The sequence below is a fragment of the Mytilus trossulus genome, chromosome 2 (genome assembly GCF_036588685.1).
Source record: "Mytilus trossulus isolate FHL-02 chromosome 2, PNRI_Mtr1.1.1.hap1, whole genome shotgun sequence".
NCBI classification, from domain to species: Eukaryota; Metazoa; Mollusca; class Bivalvia; order Mytilida; family Mytilidae; genus Mytilus; species Mytilus trossulus.
Genome location: NC_086374.1, coordinates 42,534,894 through 42,549,955, shown reverse-complemented (window position 1 = coordinate 42,549,955; position 15,062 = coordinate 42,534,894). Strand labels below are relative to the sequence as shown.

The 15,062-nt window shown below is 30.9% G+C and overlaps 1 protein-coding gene across 4 annotated transcripts in view; it reads left to right on the top strand.

Moving 5' to 3' along the window:
* LOC134707289 (zinc finger protein GLI4-like) overlaps positions 1–15,062 on the top strand; it is a 98,382-nt gene that overhangs the window by 60,402 nt on the left and 22,918 nt on the right. For all 4 annotated transcript variants that reach the window (XM_063566934.1, XM_063566933.1, XM_063566935.1 and 1 more), the window contains 7 exons: positions 4,466–4,738; positions 5,611–5,731; positions 6,959–7,134; positions 7,667–7,702; positions 8,266–8,301; positions 9,031–9,165; positions 10,061–10,264. In XM_063566934.1, the coding sequence (XP_063423004.1) occupies positions 4,466–4,738; positions 5,611–5,731; positions 6,959–7,134; positions 7,667–7,702; positions 8,266–8,301; positions 9,031–9,165; positions 10,061–10,264 (981 nt within the window). The remainder of the gene's footprint in view (positions 1–4,465; positions 4,739–5,610; positions 5,732–6,958; positions 7,135–7,666; positions 7,703–8,265; positions 8,302–9,030; positions 9,166–10,060; positions 10,265–15,062) is intronic.

Below are 15,062 nucleotides of genomic sequence, written 5' to 3'. Positions count from 1 at the left end.
AATTCATACCCTAAAATTTTAAACACAACTATTATTCCTCACACTATAAAATATTTTTTTTTCTGGACTTTTTGAAGATTTGTTATTTTTACTTTAAAAAAAATCACATTGAGAGCAAAAATTTAACACAGCTGCATTGATCCTCTAAAGAATTTTAGAATGACATGTTGTTTTCACACAGTTCCATGTTGAAATTATGGTATTTAGTGTAATAGCCTTACTTCCTAGTGGAACATAATAAAAAACACATGAAGCCTATAAAAATGCCATAAAATAGACATATGTTATTTTAATAAAAGGGAGGGAAATATCTTAATAATTCTTTACAAAAACATAAAGAAAGTGATTATTACATTTCTTTAGACAGGAAATGACTGTTTCAGTAAGAGGTGAACCTGGTTTGTTTGTATTAAAACTTTTTTTTAGAGATGGGGAGAGGTGTTTATAAGGGAGTGTTTTCAGAATAGCTGTAACTCAGTGAAAGGAATTCGGTCCTCATGTTCAAAATTACCACAGTTATCATATTTAGATTGTACAATCTAAGAAACCAATCACTAGTAACTGGTTTAATGGGCCATTCATGATTGATTGACCTCTTCATTTAAAAAAATGTCTATAAATAAGATGGAAGTCCTTGATGTGCCATTGATATATAAAATATTTACCACTGGAAATAAAGCATTAAAAAGTCAATCATATTGTACAATAGCAGTATGATCTTACAGGCTATCTTTCTAGTCCCCTGACCAATAAAGTTGAAGGACTTTAGGTTTGCACTCCGTCCACCTGTCTGTCTGTTTTCATCATGATAGCATAAATGATGATCTAAGAATAGCAGACAATACATTCAATCCTGGTGATCTAAATGTTTTCTAAATAGGCTGATTTGATAACTCATGCAACTTATATTAAAGGTCCTGTTAAACTTTTTCTCTGTGACCCTGTACTGGTGTATGCTGAAATATTATTGCATCACTTTTATACCCAATATCTTTCTTTTTTCAATGTTTTTTACTAGATAATTGAAATTCAATATTTAGCACTTTTTCCTGAAATTTGTATAAAAGTAAGATTTGGTTTATATGTTTTAAATGGTATAGATAAATCACACAATAATTGTTACGGAAAAACAATTATCTGTCACAAACACAATTGTATGAGTAATAAAAATCAAGACTGAAAAGTAACTCATAAAATCTATTCTAGTGTAGAGAACAAACCCTGGAGAAATGTGTTATCCAAGTCTGTGTACTTTATGTCAAATTAATTGATGTTACATGCTATTACTGTCTGATATGCATCTCTGCATTTTATTGCACTGTAGAAAGTGCAGTTTGTTGCATTTGATGCATTTTTGAATTAATTGGGAAACAAGATCTAGGCATCTGGTTGTACCTCCACTTTTACCTGGCTTTTACTTGATGGGGAGCTGTACTAGTACAATGTTTTCAAAGGAGTTTTTTAGTACTGTAATTTCAGAAATTATTGCCATATGTTTTTATAATTGTGAAAAATGTGACAGGGTGATAATCGTAATAATTAAAACTCACAATTTGAAATTTATTATATGAATCAAACAGGATTTTTCTGAATATCGCAAAAAATAAAATCTCATTTTAATCAAAATGACAAAATCGCAATTATAAATGCACGCAATAATTTCTAAATTTACAGTAATATATACCATTCTAAAGGGTAAACTGGTGGTTAGATCTATCTGTTTGTTTATCTTATAATCTATCCCGGGATTTTACTTCCATCCTTTTTTCTTAGAAACTACAATAAATAACTTTAAAACATGCACATCTTCAGTATTGATATTAAGTCAAATGTTTGTGTGTTTGTTTATTTAGGTCCGAAATTTCTTTCAATCATCAAATTCATCGAGGTGTTATAAAATCGAAATCACCCTATAAATGTATATTGAACTGAAGTTGGGTAAAATCCCAACCATGCAGGTCTTTATCTTTTAAACCAACAACAATATTTTTATAAATAGTTTACAATTAAAGAAAATGTTTTCTAAAAGCATTGGTTTTAAAAATGTTAAATGTACAGTCATAAATGATTTTTTATAGCATATATTTTGTTCTGAGTTATTTCCCCTTGTAAAGTTGCATATTAAAGTATTCATGGTTTTTGTGGTACCAACTTTTCAGTTGAGGAGACTTGATATTTGATATATATGTTAAGCTTAAATATATTATCACAATTGTTTTAAAGACTTGATGCAATGCTGCATTGAAGATATCAGAATAATGCATAAATAAACAGGCAAATTTATTTCAACTTGGAATTATTTTTAATTAATTTTTAATTTCGGAAATTGCATAATTTTCTTGGGCTTGAAATTGTTAATAAATTCTATGTTTATTAAAAATTTCAAGCACAAGAAATTATTCAAATTCCATAATTAAAAAAGTTGAAATAATAGCCTGTTAAATATAATAGCCTTTGGTCATCATAGTTTGGTTTACCTACTTTTGCCCTTTCCTCACCATTAAGCCCACAAAAGAAATGAACACAATGTGGTAAGGTAAAGTGCCATTGAACTCGCCTATTTATCTTACCTTGGTCGGCCTTGACTGTTTTAGTAGTTTTGTCAATTACAAATTCACTATAATCTTTGCTGTGCAAAGATTAATTACATTTTGTCTTGCTCAGAATTTTAATATTTTCATGTTAATTTTAGATTCCGTTCTTGATAAAGTTCATGGTACAAAAACAATTTAAATGACATCTGAATTAGAAAAATTTGAATTGACGAAAAATTTAAATATGATTCATGCAATAAAAGTTTAATTTAGATTGAACGACAAGATTAAATAGGGCTGGCTGTTTTTTTACACTGAAAGAATTTTCTTTTTAACTTTAAAAAAAAATCAGATAGAAAAGGTATGTGTGAGATGTATAGAGCTACCTAAAAGGTAGTGCCTTTAATAAAAGCTATAAGTCCTCCCATTGGGATCATCTTACTTTTTTTGGGTACATAATGCAATTTAAAACACTGCATATTTTTTATTAAAGCCTTTAAAAACAAAGGTTAACACTGAGAGATAGAAATGGCCAGTAGCATCTGAGTATTGGGACAAATAAGGATTGCATTAGTCAAACAAGTTGTTGATCTACCATATATTAAAAAAATTAAAAAATCACCCTTAAAAATTGACAACCATGTTTTTTCTATAATTTGTAATGGTTTATTTTAAATGAAATATTTACTTACAGTTTAATTACTGGGTCAAAATATTTTTTAATGATAGCCTTTAGAATTCTAATTCAAAATATTTTGAAATGTGATTGACAACCATTATTTAATTCATTGTAAATTAAAATTTATTCATCAGTGTTTCTAATTATAGATGCCTTTAGTAATTTAATCTTTCCTGTGAATAGTAAAATGAAAAATTATTGCAATGTATTTATTAATGCAAATAATGCAACGGACTTGGTAATATCGCAATAATTATACACTCTCATTCTGATATCTGATACACACACAGAATTATTAGGTGTTTATTCTCTTATACTGTATGACAAAATGTATGAAGATTTTCGAAATAGTTAGTCTTTTCCTAAAATCGCATTACAAAATACTTTCTATAAATCATTGTAAAAATAGAAATTTTGAAAAAAAAATGAAATCTGAAGAATATTTTTACCCCAAAAATGTAAATTACAGGACTTCCTATTGCGCTATCGATGCCACAGCCAGTTCATATACATAATTACTATATACTATATGTCCTTGAAGGGGAGGATGCCCATCGTTCCTAAAAAGATATTGTTAAGCAGAAGTAAAAAAAAAACATTGCATCATTACAGTATTTGAGATGAGCTGTATATTAGAGTTGAAAAAGGTTACACTCTTAAGACTCTGGTGATTTATCATCCATGTTTATATAAAAAAAAAATGACAAGTAATTTAGCCTGTGAGAATATTTCTGTACATTTTCATAATATCATAATACCAGTACAAATCCCATATTCTGCAGAATATCTTCTGGAAATTCATTACAATGAATATTTAGAATTTATGGTTGATTTAGAAAAAAGATACTGGAAATTCAGAAATTAGTGCAAGGTTTTTGTCTTGCTCTGACAGAGTCAAAAAGTAAGACATAACTATTTCTTCCAAATCCAATCGTAGTAATAAGTGAAGCAATATATAGTTTCTGAATTTACAATGATTTAAATTATTGTTGAAATTTATTTTTTTGCAAACTGCTTTCGTATAAGAGAATAAACACCTAATAATTCAGTAACAAAAAACATCATAACATAATAAAAAGAACCTCTGAAACCATAGTGAATGTGTACTACACAAATGTCATCAGGATATATTTTCCAAAAAATTCAATTCCTGCATGGCTATAACACTATTGTTGCACATTTTGAGAAAATTATTGACATACTGTAATAACTTCATGTCAACAAAGATATTTATAGATTCTTTATTTTACAGCAGAAACACTACAGAAGTCTAGGAGAACATTGTTGGCTAGCCGCCCGCCAAGCTGTCACCTGACTAGGGTTGACGAAGAACCTACCACAACCACAAAGAGTCGTGAAACTGAGATCGAGACAGTTGATCGAGGTGTTGGACCGACACCCCATCCGCCAAATGTAGATACACGTGATCCACGAGACCTAAGGGATCCTAGGTTCCCTCCATCATATTTCGGCTTTCCTCCTCTTATTGATCCAAGAAATGGATTGTTTGAATCCCCTTATTCAGGTAATAAACTTGTAAATTCAATATTAGCTATAAATAAGACTCACCAAGTAGTCATCTGCTTCCTTGTTGTATTCAAGCGCCTGCTAAATCTCCTTGTTGTAGTAAGAAAGATTTCCAAGTATCCAAGTATAGCTAAGCATGCTTAGCACCAGAGAAAAGGAACATAAACAGAAACCAGAACTTCACCAACTTCTATATATGTACATGAAAAAGGAAAAAAACAACTAAAAGTCGTATATTTTAAGCTAAATTAATTATTACTGTTTAAGAAAAATTATCCAAAAGTTACATTCAGTTTGGTGAGAAAGATAAATATTGTCTTTTTAATTTCCATTTTGTTAAACAATTACCATTTTTGTTTCAATATAAAATAAGGAAGTGTAGTACATTGAGTAAAGTAACTGTAGGTCACTGTACAGCATACACAATGAACAAAACCAATTCTTTAATAGTCAGTAATAAAAATACCAGAAATGAAAGAATGTAAAACAACTTACTCCCAGAATGTTTTCAATGACTGACGTAGAGTTTCTCAGATGTTACTTTATTTGTAAGGGTAACATTCAGTCATTTAAGAGCAAAGGATAAATGATAGCTGGTCTTCACCTTCCTTGGCCAAGTATTACTTTTCCTTGCAATCTCTAATCAATAAAATATGTGATATGATTGCTAATTAAAATGATTCAATGATACAACTTTTCTAGAACTCTCAGAAATCCTGAACCTAGGGAACTCATTTATGAAGTTGAACACTGACAATAATTCTATGTAGACTGGATCTTTTTTGGGGTAAAATTATTTACTTGATTTTGGTCAAATCATTATTTGAATTTAGAAAATGCATTCATGAATAATTATATATAATATTACAGGTTTCAACCTACCATACCAATTACCTTACCCTGTCAATGCTCCTATACCATTGAATTCTGGAACTCTGGAAGGGCGGTACAACTGGCCTCAACCATCACCATATCATCATCCCATACATGGGTAAGTGTCATAAAGCCTAGCATTTCTTCCACTGGCCTCCTATATAACTATCATCCATATCTATACATGGGTACTGTGGATTCATTATTATTTGTTGGATACCAATTTTCATTGGTTTTGTGGGTACAAGTGAACCACGAATTCAAATATTCAACGAAAATCATATTTTCAATAGCGATGTTTAGAGATTTGCAAAACCACGAAATAAAATATCCATGAATATGCAAGTTTTCACGAAAATTGATACCCACGAATACTGCCCCCTTTTGTATCTGCCTAACATAAAAAAAAAGACAGAGTCAATTAGATATAGTGAAAATATAGCCTCATTGTTTACATATTACACTCTCCTTAAGGTGGGGATTCCTGTCTTCTACCTTTTCTTAATATTCAAGACTAAATACAATACTATTCAATGAAATAAACAGAAAGACTTTAATAGATATCTGTTAATATTCTGAGCTTTTGTTTACCATAATTAATGGATGCATGTACTTTAAGATAGTAAATGATATTGAAGTATGGGTGTTTGAGACAATACCACACAGCATATGTTTTAGCCAGAAGTAAAACACAAGATTACATTAGATTTATACCTACTGTTATTATTCTCTGATGACACATACAGACAATTGGTGTCTTGATGGATATGACATGTACAAAGATATCAAGTTGATTACTGTTTGTTGTTTTAATTTATTCTATAAAGATTTCATCTACTCCTGTGTCTGAAAAGTAACACATGAAAACAAACAATTAAGAAATATTGTTTACAAGTATATTTGAGATTCCTGTTTTCATTGCTGAATCAATAAATAGACACATAAATAATACTTGAAGCTAAAAAACCCAGCAGCAACACAAGTCTGATATAACTTATAACTCAACTAAGCATAGATACTTAGGAATACAAATATGAATGCCAAACACTTTGTTTCATTTACAAAAGACTCCCTAGTGATGCTGGAATCAAAAGATAACAAGACCAAATAAAGGACCCAAAACTCCATAATGTTTTGCCAAATGCTGCTAAGTCATGTCTGAAAAGTAAAAAAAAAATCACAAAAATACTGAACTCTGAGGAAGATTCAAAATGGAAAGACAGTTATCCATTCCTAGGGTAGAAAATCATTAGTATTTCAAAGATTTAAAGCATTGTAAACAGGTCATTAAGAATAATTGATTTCCATTGAAATATGTACAATATAAGTTATGTTCTGATTTCAGTCTAGCAACCAGCCCCTCTCATTCTGATGTGTCCTTATTTAGTATGAGAAGTCAGCTATCCCCTGGAGAGCCTGTGACAAACCTTGCAGCTCGAATCCATTTAGAACAGTTACAGCGTAGTTACTATCAGCCAGGTCATTTGGGTCAGAGAAGATATAGTCCTGCTAGTTTACCAGGTACTGATTTGTAGAATTATGAAAATGAAGTCATATATATTAGGGATTATGTAATGTTTGTTATTCTCACTTATTGAAGTTATAGATAAAATGGGAAATAGGGAATACTTCAAAGAGATAACAACCTGACCAAAGAGCAGAAAACAGCCGAGGCCACCAATAGGTCTTCAAATGCAACTAGAAGATCCCAAGGTGTGCCTCAGCAGGCCCTAAATAAAAATTTGTACTAATCCAGTGAAAATGAAAGTAAAACTGAACTCCAAAACATATAAATGAACTTAGATTAAAAAAAATACAAGACTTATGTCCAGGCTTTCTCAAACCTATTTCAAGGCTTGGCAATAAAAATAGGTTGGAACTTACACTATGAAACTTCAAATATTAAAGTTGCAACTTGACTTGAGAGGCTCTGCATGGCCAATATTAGTTCTAATAGGTTACTGAACTTTGATACGAACAAATAGCTGTAACTTATTTCAAGATAGAAAAGAATTTGCTTATATTGTAATGAAAATATGCTTTGTTCTTGCAGATTATAACAGATACAGACAAGCATTATTAGATCAAGGTATATTATTTCTGCTGAAATATTCAATTTAAGTAAAATGAGATATGGTGTAATTGTCAGTGAGATAGCAACCAAACACCACACTCCAACCAAAGAAGAGAAACCTTTCTACATGTCACGGTACTCACCTTGCATGTGTTTTGTAATTTATCATACTGATATTATGTAATATTTTGTACATAAAAGACAGTGCATCTAAAGCCTTGAAAGCCTGGTAGGTATTGGTATACATGTTTATTGACCATGACCATATTATTGAAATTGTAATATGTTGTATTACATGTACTTTAAGAAAGAAATATCTATCTTTCCATTGGGGAAATAATTCAAATTTCTGTATTGACTTTAATTTTACTGACACTCACAGTGAATGGTATACTGCAATACCTTGTCTAATTGTTTATTCCTCTGTAGATCTTTTTGTCTGTTTATCTCTCCTCTTTTTATGCCCCTACTGTAGTAGAAATTCTAACATGTCTGATAGCAATTTGAATAAAAAGTAAATTTAATAACAAGATAAAACTTGAAGAAATTGACACATTTTATTTTTCTTTATTCCTTAGAATACAGCAGACTATCCCAAACAATAGGACATCAAGGTGAGGATGCAAGATAGATCTTATTTGAACTATAAAATTATACAAACAACAATAAAAGGCAAAGAAAGAAACAGAACTTTTAAGATAAATTCATTAAACCAAACATTTTAATATTTTTAAGTTGTAAACATAAGCATGACTGTTTAACTCTGTCACCAGAAAATCTTAAAACACTATTTTATCTGAATTGAGTCAATATGGTTAGCTATACACACAAATATTATATTTGACTACTATGAACCATTTATTTTATACATATTCCAAAAACATTAATATCAATAGCTGCCTCATGAGAAAAAAAATCCTAATTTTTAAATGTATTAGTTTGCAACATTTGACATCTTGGTCTGATTTCAAATCAGGGATATCTGGTTTATAGAAAAACAATTCTCATTAATTATCTTTGCTTGTACTCTATTATGAAGAAAATTATTGTTGAATGCATGAGATTAAAATCTAAAGTCATGCTTGTTGTAAATGTTTTGCTAACATAGAGTTTTTCTAGTTCATAGCTATATTAGAATTTCAGTTCAGAGTAACATGACAGTTGAAGATTATTGTATTCCAAATTATACACTTGAATGTCATCAGCTAATATAAAGAAGTTAACTTTGTGTTAAAAAAAGTATAAACAAAATTAAAAAAAACCAAACATTTGTTCATACAACCTGACAAAATCAATCTTTTGACTATATTGATTTATACGGACTTAATACTTTCTGTTTACAGGCTATCCCAGTGTTCCCAGCTCATTATATGGAGATTACCCACCTAGTCATGCATCACAAAGTGGGAGGAGTTTATTTGGAGATATCCCTCCTACTCCAGGAAGTGGCAGCATTACTTTACCCGGTTCCGTTGAAAGTTAGTACCTTTCAAGTGAATATTGTAATGATAATATAGACATCGTAGAAATTAGATGTGGTATAGATTGGCAATGAGACAACTCTCTACCAGAGTCCAAATGATATAAAAGTTTACAGCTACAGATCAGATCACTTTAATCCTCCCTCGCCATGCTTGTCCGAATTTAAAACATTTCTTTACTAAATCCTTGGTATAATAAGTAAAACAATGACACCCACAAATTTTCTTTATATAATATAACGGGACCCCACCTTTTGAACCGCCAAAGTATATTATGTGCATATTTTACCCATCTATATTTATAATCAAAACAAGAACTCATTATAAAACTACTCTCACTAACCAGTCTTGAACTTATAAATAGTATAACTATACCACAGGGGAAAACCCAAGTCTTTATGAAAAGAAATTTAAATATGGCCTTCATCATTTAGAAAAACCAATACCACATAGTAACTTAGTAAGCTTTGAAAGGCCTAAAAGGTTGAATATAATACAAAATAATAAAGGGAATCAAATATGGTACACAGCAACAAAGGACATACAGAATGTGGCGTGGTTAAACATCTTTTATGGTGCCATCCATTTTCCCCCTCAAGGGTTGACAATATTTGGGCCAGATCACAGCACAAAATTTGCATCAGTTGAACTAATGCAGCATTGGTTTAAACATAAAAACCAGGTTAGTTTGATTATTAAACTGTATTGCTAAGATATATGACAGTCTAAATCTGTAATAGATAAGTCCTGGGCCCTCATGTTGTAGCAATTTACAGTCCTTCCCTTTTATCTTTGGATAGTTTATTAGCTGCCACATTATTATAGTCTTTAAAAAATAATAAACAAGTTCAAGAAAGTTATTGTAATGTTGTGAGATTTGTTTTTTATTTAGGTTCTCGACTGACAAGTCCTAGGCCTAGTATCATTGGTAAAAGTAGTAGAAAACGAGCTCTTTCTCATTCTCCTATCTCTGATTACCTTGACATCCAGAGCCTGACCAGGAGCTCTGAAGGATCACTACATCTCACACCCTATATGCACCAGAATAATTCACGCAGCTCCAGTGCTAGTGGATCTTATGGCCACCTTTCAGCAGGTTAGTTTTACTTTTACAGATTTTATAAATTTAGGGCTGATTCCAAAAATGCTATATCCCAATGAATTTTGTAAACATAGGTGGTAGGTATCTTGGAGAAGTAAATTATGCATGTGGTGCCATTTTTTGTCTGGCCTTGACAGAGTAAAAAAGCAAGACATAGGTATGCTGTTTCTGGCTTCAACAATGTATTAGTTTGTGATTAAGTCTAGTTCATGGTGAACCGCAAGTAGTAGGTCAATCATATTTAGTATGCAGTTGTATAAGCATTGGCACATCTCATTACCATGCAGATTATTTGGCCCTGCCCCCTCAGTCATGGTCTATTGACTTTGAAAATTTTGCTTATTTTACATTTAACTCAGTCATGATTCATTGACTTTGAATATTTGCATTACTTGTGTAAGATGTTAAAGCATTGCTATTTTGATTTCAACATTTGCATAATCAAAATTACAAAAAATCTCTGTGATAACAGTTTATTTATGAATCTGTATCTGACATGTCAACCTTTTTTTCAGTTATGTCCCTTTTTAACTTGGTATGATATGAAAGGGGGCATCATCTGTGTCCTATGGACACATTCCCCATTTAGTTTTGATATCAAGGAATGTTAGTCTGTACAAAATGCAAATTCTGAAAAAAAAAAAAAAAAAATCTTTGGATTGATAGGGTTAAAAACACGGGGGGTAACTTCGATATTTTTTTGGTAGGGGTGTTCCATTTTTGCCTAAAAAAACGTACCCATTTTAATATAACATTCACTGAAATTCAATACCTATAGTTATATAAAAATTTAAGAAAGAATGACCTATACTTATATACAATATTTAAGATATGACCCGGCCGTGCGCCGGCCGTGCTTAAATATAAGCACTAACTCATCATCACTCATAATTCAGAAATATACCAGCTACCCTTAAGTTTTTATATATGAATTGACATCGTTTGGTGCACATATATTTTATAATGTAAGATTCTCAATTTAGCATATTTATATATGATATGTAGATCATACCCCAAATCAATATACAGTTATCAAACATAAATGCATTTTGATATCGGATGTCATTAAAAAGGAGGGTCATTCTTATATAAAATCTCGCAAAATTATGACCCATATTTTTGGCACATCCCCGTATACCCAACAATTTGGAAGTTGACCCCGCGTGGTTAAAAAGATGTTTTCTTTTTTAGGTACATAGTATTTTCTAGATAACCTTTATTAGGTGTATGCACTATTTCTTTGTTCATTACATATACATTATGGATCCAGCAAGTATTTTATGCAAATATTGTTTTGTATGTAAACATATTTAATACCATGAAAATATACTATTCTGGTTCTCCTTTCAAGTCATGTTAACAAAAAAAAACCATGGTAATAATCTTGTATTTTATGGAAAAAAGAGTGTGTAAAAATGGGTTTGATTTTTATACGACCGCAAAATTTGAAAAATTTTTCGTCGTATATTGCTATCATACTGGCGTCGTCGTCGTCGTCCGAATACTTTTAGTTTTCGCACTCTAACTTTAGTAAAAGTGAATAGAAATCTATGAAATTTTAACACAAGGTTTATGACCACAAAAGGAAGGTTGGTATTGATTTTGGGAGTTTTGGTTTCAACAGTTTAGGAATTAGGGGCCAAAAAAGGGCCCAAATTAGCATTTATCTTGGTTTTTGCACCATAACGTTAGTATAAGTAAATAGAAATCTATGAAATTTAAACACAAGGTTTATGACCATAAAAGGAAGGTTGGTATTGATTTTGGGAGATTTGGTCCCAACAGTTTAGAAATAAGGGGCCCAAAGGGTCCAAAATTAAACTTTGTTTGATTTTATCAAAATTGAATAATTGGGGTTCTTTGATATGCTGAATCTAACTGTGTATGTAAATTCTTAACTTTTGGTCCCGTTTTCAAATTGGTTTACATTTAGGTCCAAAGGGTCCAAAATTTAACTTAGTTTGATTTTGACAAAAAATGAATCGGTTGGGTTCTTTGATATGCTGAATCTAAAAATGTACTTAGATTCTTGATTATTGGCCCCGTTTTCAAGTTGGTCCAAATCGGGGTCCAAAATTAAACTTTGTTTGATTTCATCAAAAATTGAATATATGGGGTTCTTTGATATGCCAAATCTGTGTATGTAGATTCTTCATTTTTATACGACCGCAAATTTTGAAAAAATTTTCGTCGTATATTGCTATCACGTTGGCGTCGTCGTCGTCGTCGTCGTCGTCGTCGTCCGAATACTTTTAGTTTTCGCACTCTAACTTTAGTAAAAGTGAATAGAAATCTATGAAATTTTAACACAAGGTTTATGACCATAAAAGGAAGGCTGGTATTGATTTTGGGAGTTTTGGTCCCAACATTTTAGGAATTAGGGGCCAAAAAGGGCCCAAATAAGCATTTTCTTGGTTTTCGCACTATAACTTTAGTTTAAGTTAATAGAAATCTATGAAATTTTGACACAAGGTTTATGACCACAAAAGAAAGGTTGGGATTGATTTTGGGAGTTTTGGTTTCAACAGTTTAGGAATTAGGGGCCAAAAAAGGGCCCAAATAAGCATTATTCTTGGTTTTCGCACAATAACTTTAGTTAAAGTGAATAGAAATCAATGAAATTTAAACACAATGTTTATGACCACAAAAGGAAGGTTGGTATTGATTTTGGGAGTTTCGGTCCCAACAGTTTAGGAATTAGGGGCCAAAAAGGGACCCAAATAAGCATTTTTCTTGGTTTTCGCACCATAGCGTTAGTATAAGTAAATAGAAATCTATGAAATTTAAACATAAGGTTTATGACTATAAAAGGAAGGTTGGTATTGATTTTGGGAGTTTTGGTCCCAACAGTTAAGGAAAAAGGGGCCCAAAGGGTCCAAAATTAAACTTTGTTTGATTTCATCAAAATTGAATATTTGGGGTTCTTTAATATGCCGAATCTAACTGTGTATGTAGATTCTTAATTTTTGGTCCCGTTTTCAAATTGGTCTACATTAAGGTCCAAAGGGTCCAAAATTAAACTTAGTTTGATTTTAACAAAAATTGAAACCTTGGGGTTCTTTGATATGCTGAATCTAAAAATGTACTTAGATTTTTGATTATTGGCCCAGTTTTCAAGTTGGCCCAAATTGGGGTCCAAAATTAAACATTGTTTGATTTCATCAAAAATTGAATAATTGGGGTTCTTTGATAGGCCAAATCTAACTGTGTATGTAGATTCTTAATTTTTGGCCCAGTTTTAAAATTGGTCTAAATTAAAGTGCAAAGGGTCCAAAATTAAACTAAGTTTGATTTTAACAAAAAATAAATTCTTGGGCCTCTTTGATATGCTGAATCTAAACATGTACTTAGATTTTTGATTATGGGCCCAGTTTTCAAGTTGGTCCAAATCAGGATCTAAAATTATTATATTAAGTATTGTGCAATAGCAAGTCTTTTCAATTGCACAGTATTGTGCAATGGCAAGAAATATCTAATTTCACAATATTGTGAAATAGCAAATTTTTTTTTAATTAAGAGTTATCTTTCTTTGTCCAGTATAGTAAGCAAGAAATATCTGCAAGAATTTTTTTTAATTGGAGTTATCTTTCTTTGTCCAGAATCAACTTAAATCTTTGTTATATACAATATACAATGTATATTCACTTTTTACTACCAACTGGTAAATTTAAATAATCTTTACCATTCAGTGATAATAAGCAGTTTTTTTACATCTTAATATTTTATGATGTATTTAAATGAGTAGTAATTGTTGCAAACTCCATTAGAATATTTTAATTGAAATTAGTTTTGGAATAAGGGAAAGGGGGATGTGAATAAAAAATTGGGTTCAATTTTTCTCATTTGAAATTTCATAAATAAAAAGAAAATTTCTTCAAACATTTTTTTGAGAGGATTAATATTCAACAGCATAGTGAATTGCTCTAAGAGAAAACAAAAATTTTAAGTTCATTTGAATACATTCATTCTGTGTCAGAAACCTATGCTGTGTCAACTATTTAATCACAATCCAAATTTAGAGTGGAATCCAGCTTGAATGTTGTGTCCATACTTGCCCCAACCGTTCAGGGTTCAACCTCTGCGGTTGTATAAAGCTACGCCCTGCGGAGCATCTGGTTTGTCCTGTTTTCAAATTGGTCTACATTAAAGTCCAAAGGGTCCAAAATTAAACTTAGTTTGATTTTAACAAAATTGAAATCTTGGGGTTCTTTGATATGCTGAATCCAAACATGTTCTTAGATTTTTGATTATGGGCCAAGTTTTCAAGTTGGTCCAAATCAGGATCTAAAATTATTATATTAAGTATTGTGCAATAGCAAGTCTTTTCAATTGCACAGTATTGCGCAATGGCAAGAAATATCTAATTTCACAATATTGTGAAATAGCAAATTTTTTTTTAATTAGAGTTATCTTTCTTTGTCCAGAATAGTAAGCAAGAAATATCTAATTTCACAATATTGTGCAATAGCAAGAATTTTTTTTAATTGGAGTTATCTTTCTTTGTCCAGAATCAACAAGAAATATCTAATTTCACAATATTGTGCAATAGCAAGAATATTTTTTAATTGGAGTTATCTTTCTTTGTCCAGAATCAACTTAAATCTTTGTTATATACAATATACAATGTATATTCACTTTTTACTACCAACTGATAAATTTAAATAATCTTTACCATTCAGTGATAACAAGCAGTTTTTTTTACATCTTAATATATTATGATGTATTTAAATGAGTAGTTATTGTTGCAAACTCCATTAGAAATTTTAATTGAGATTAGTTTTGGAATAAGGGA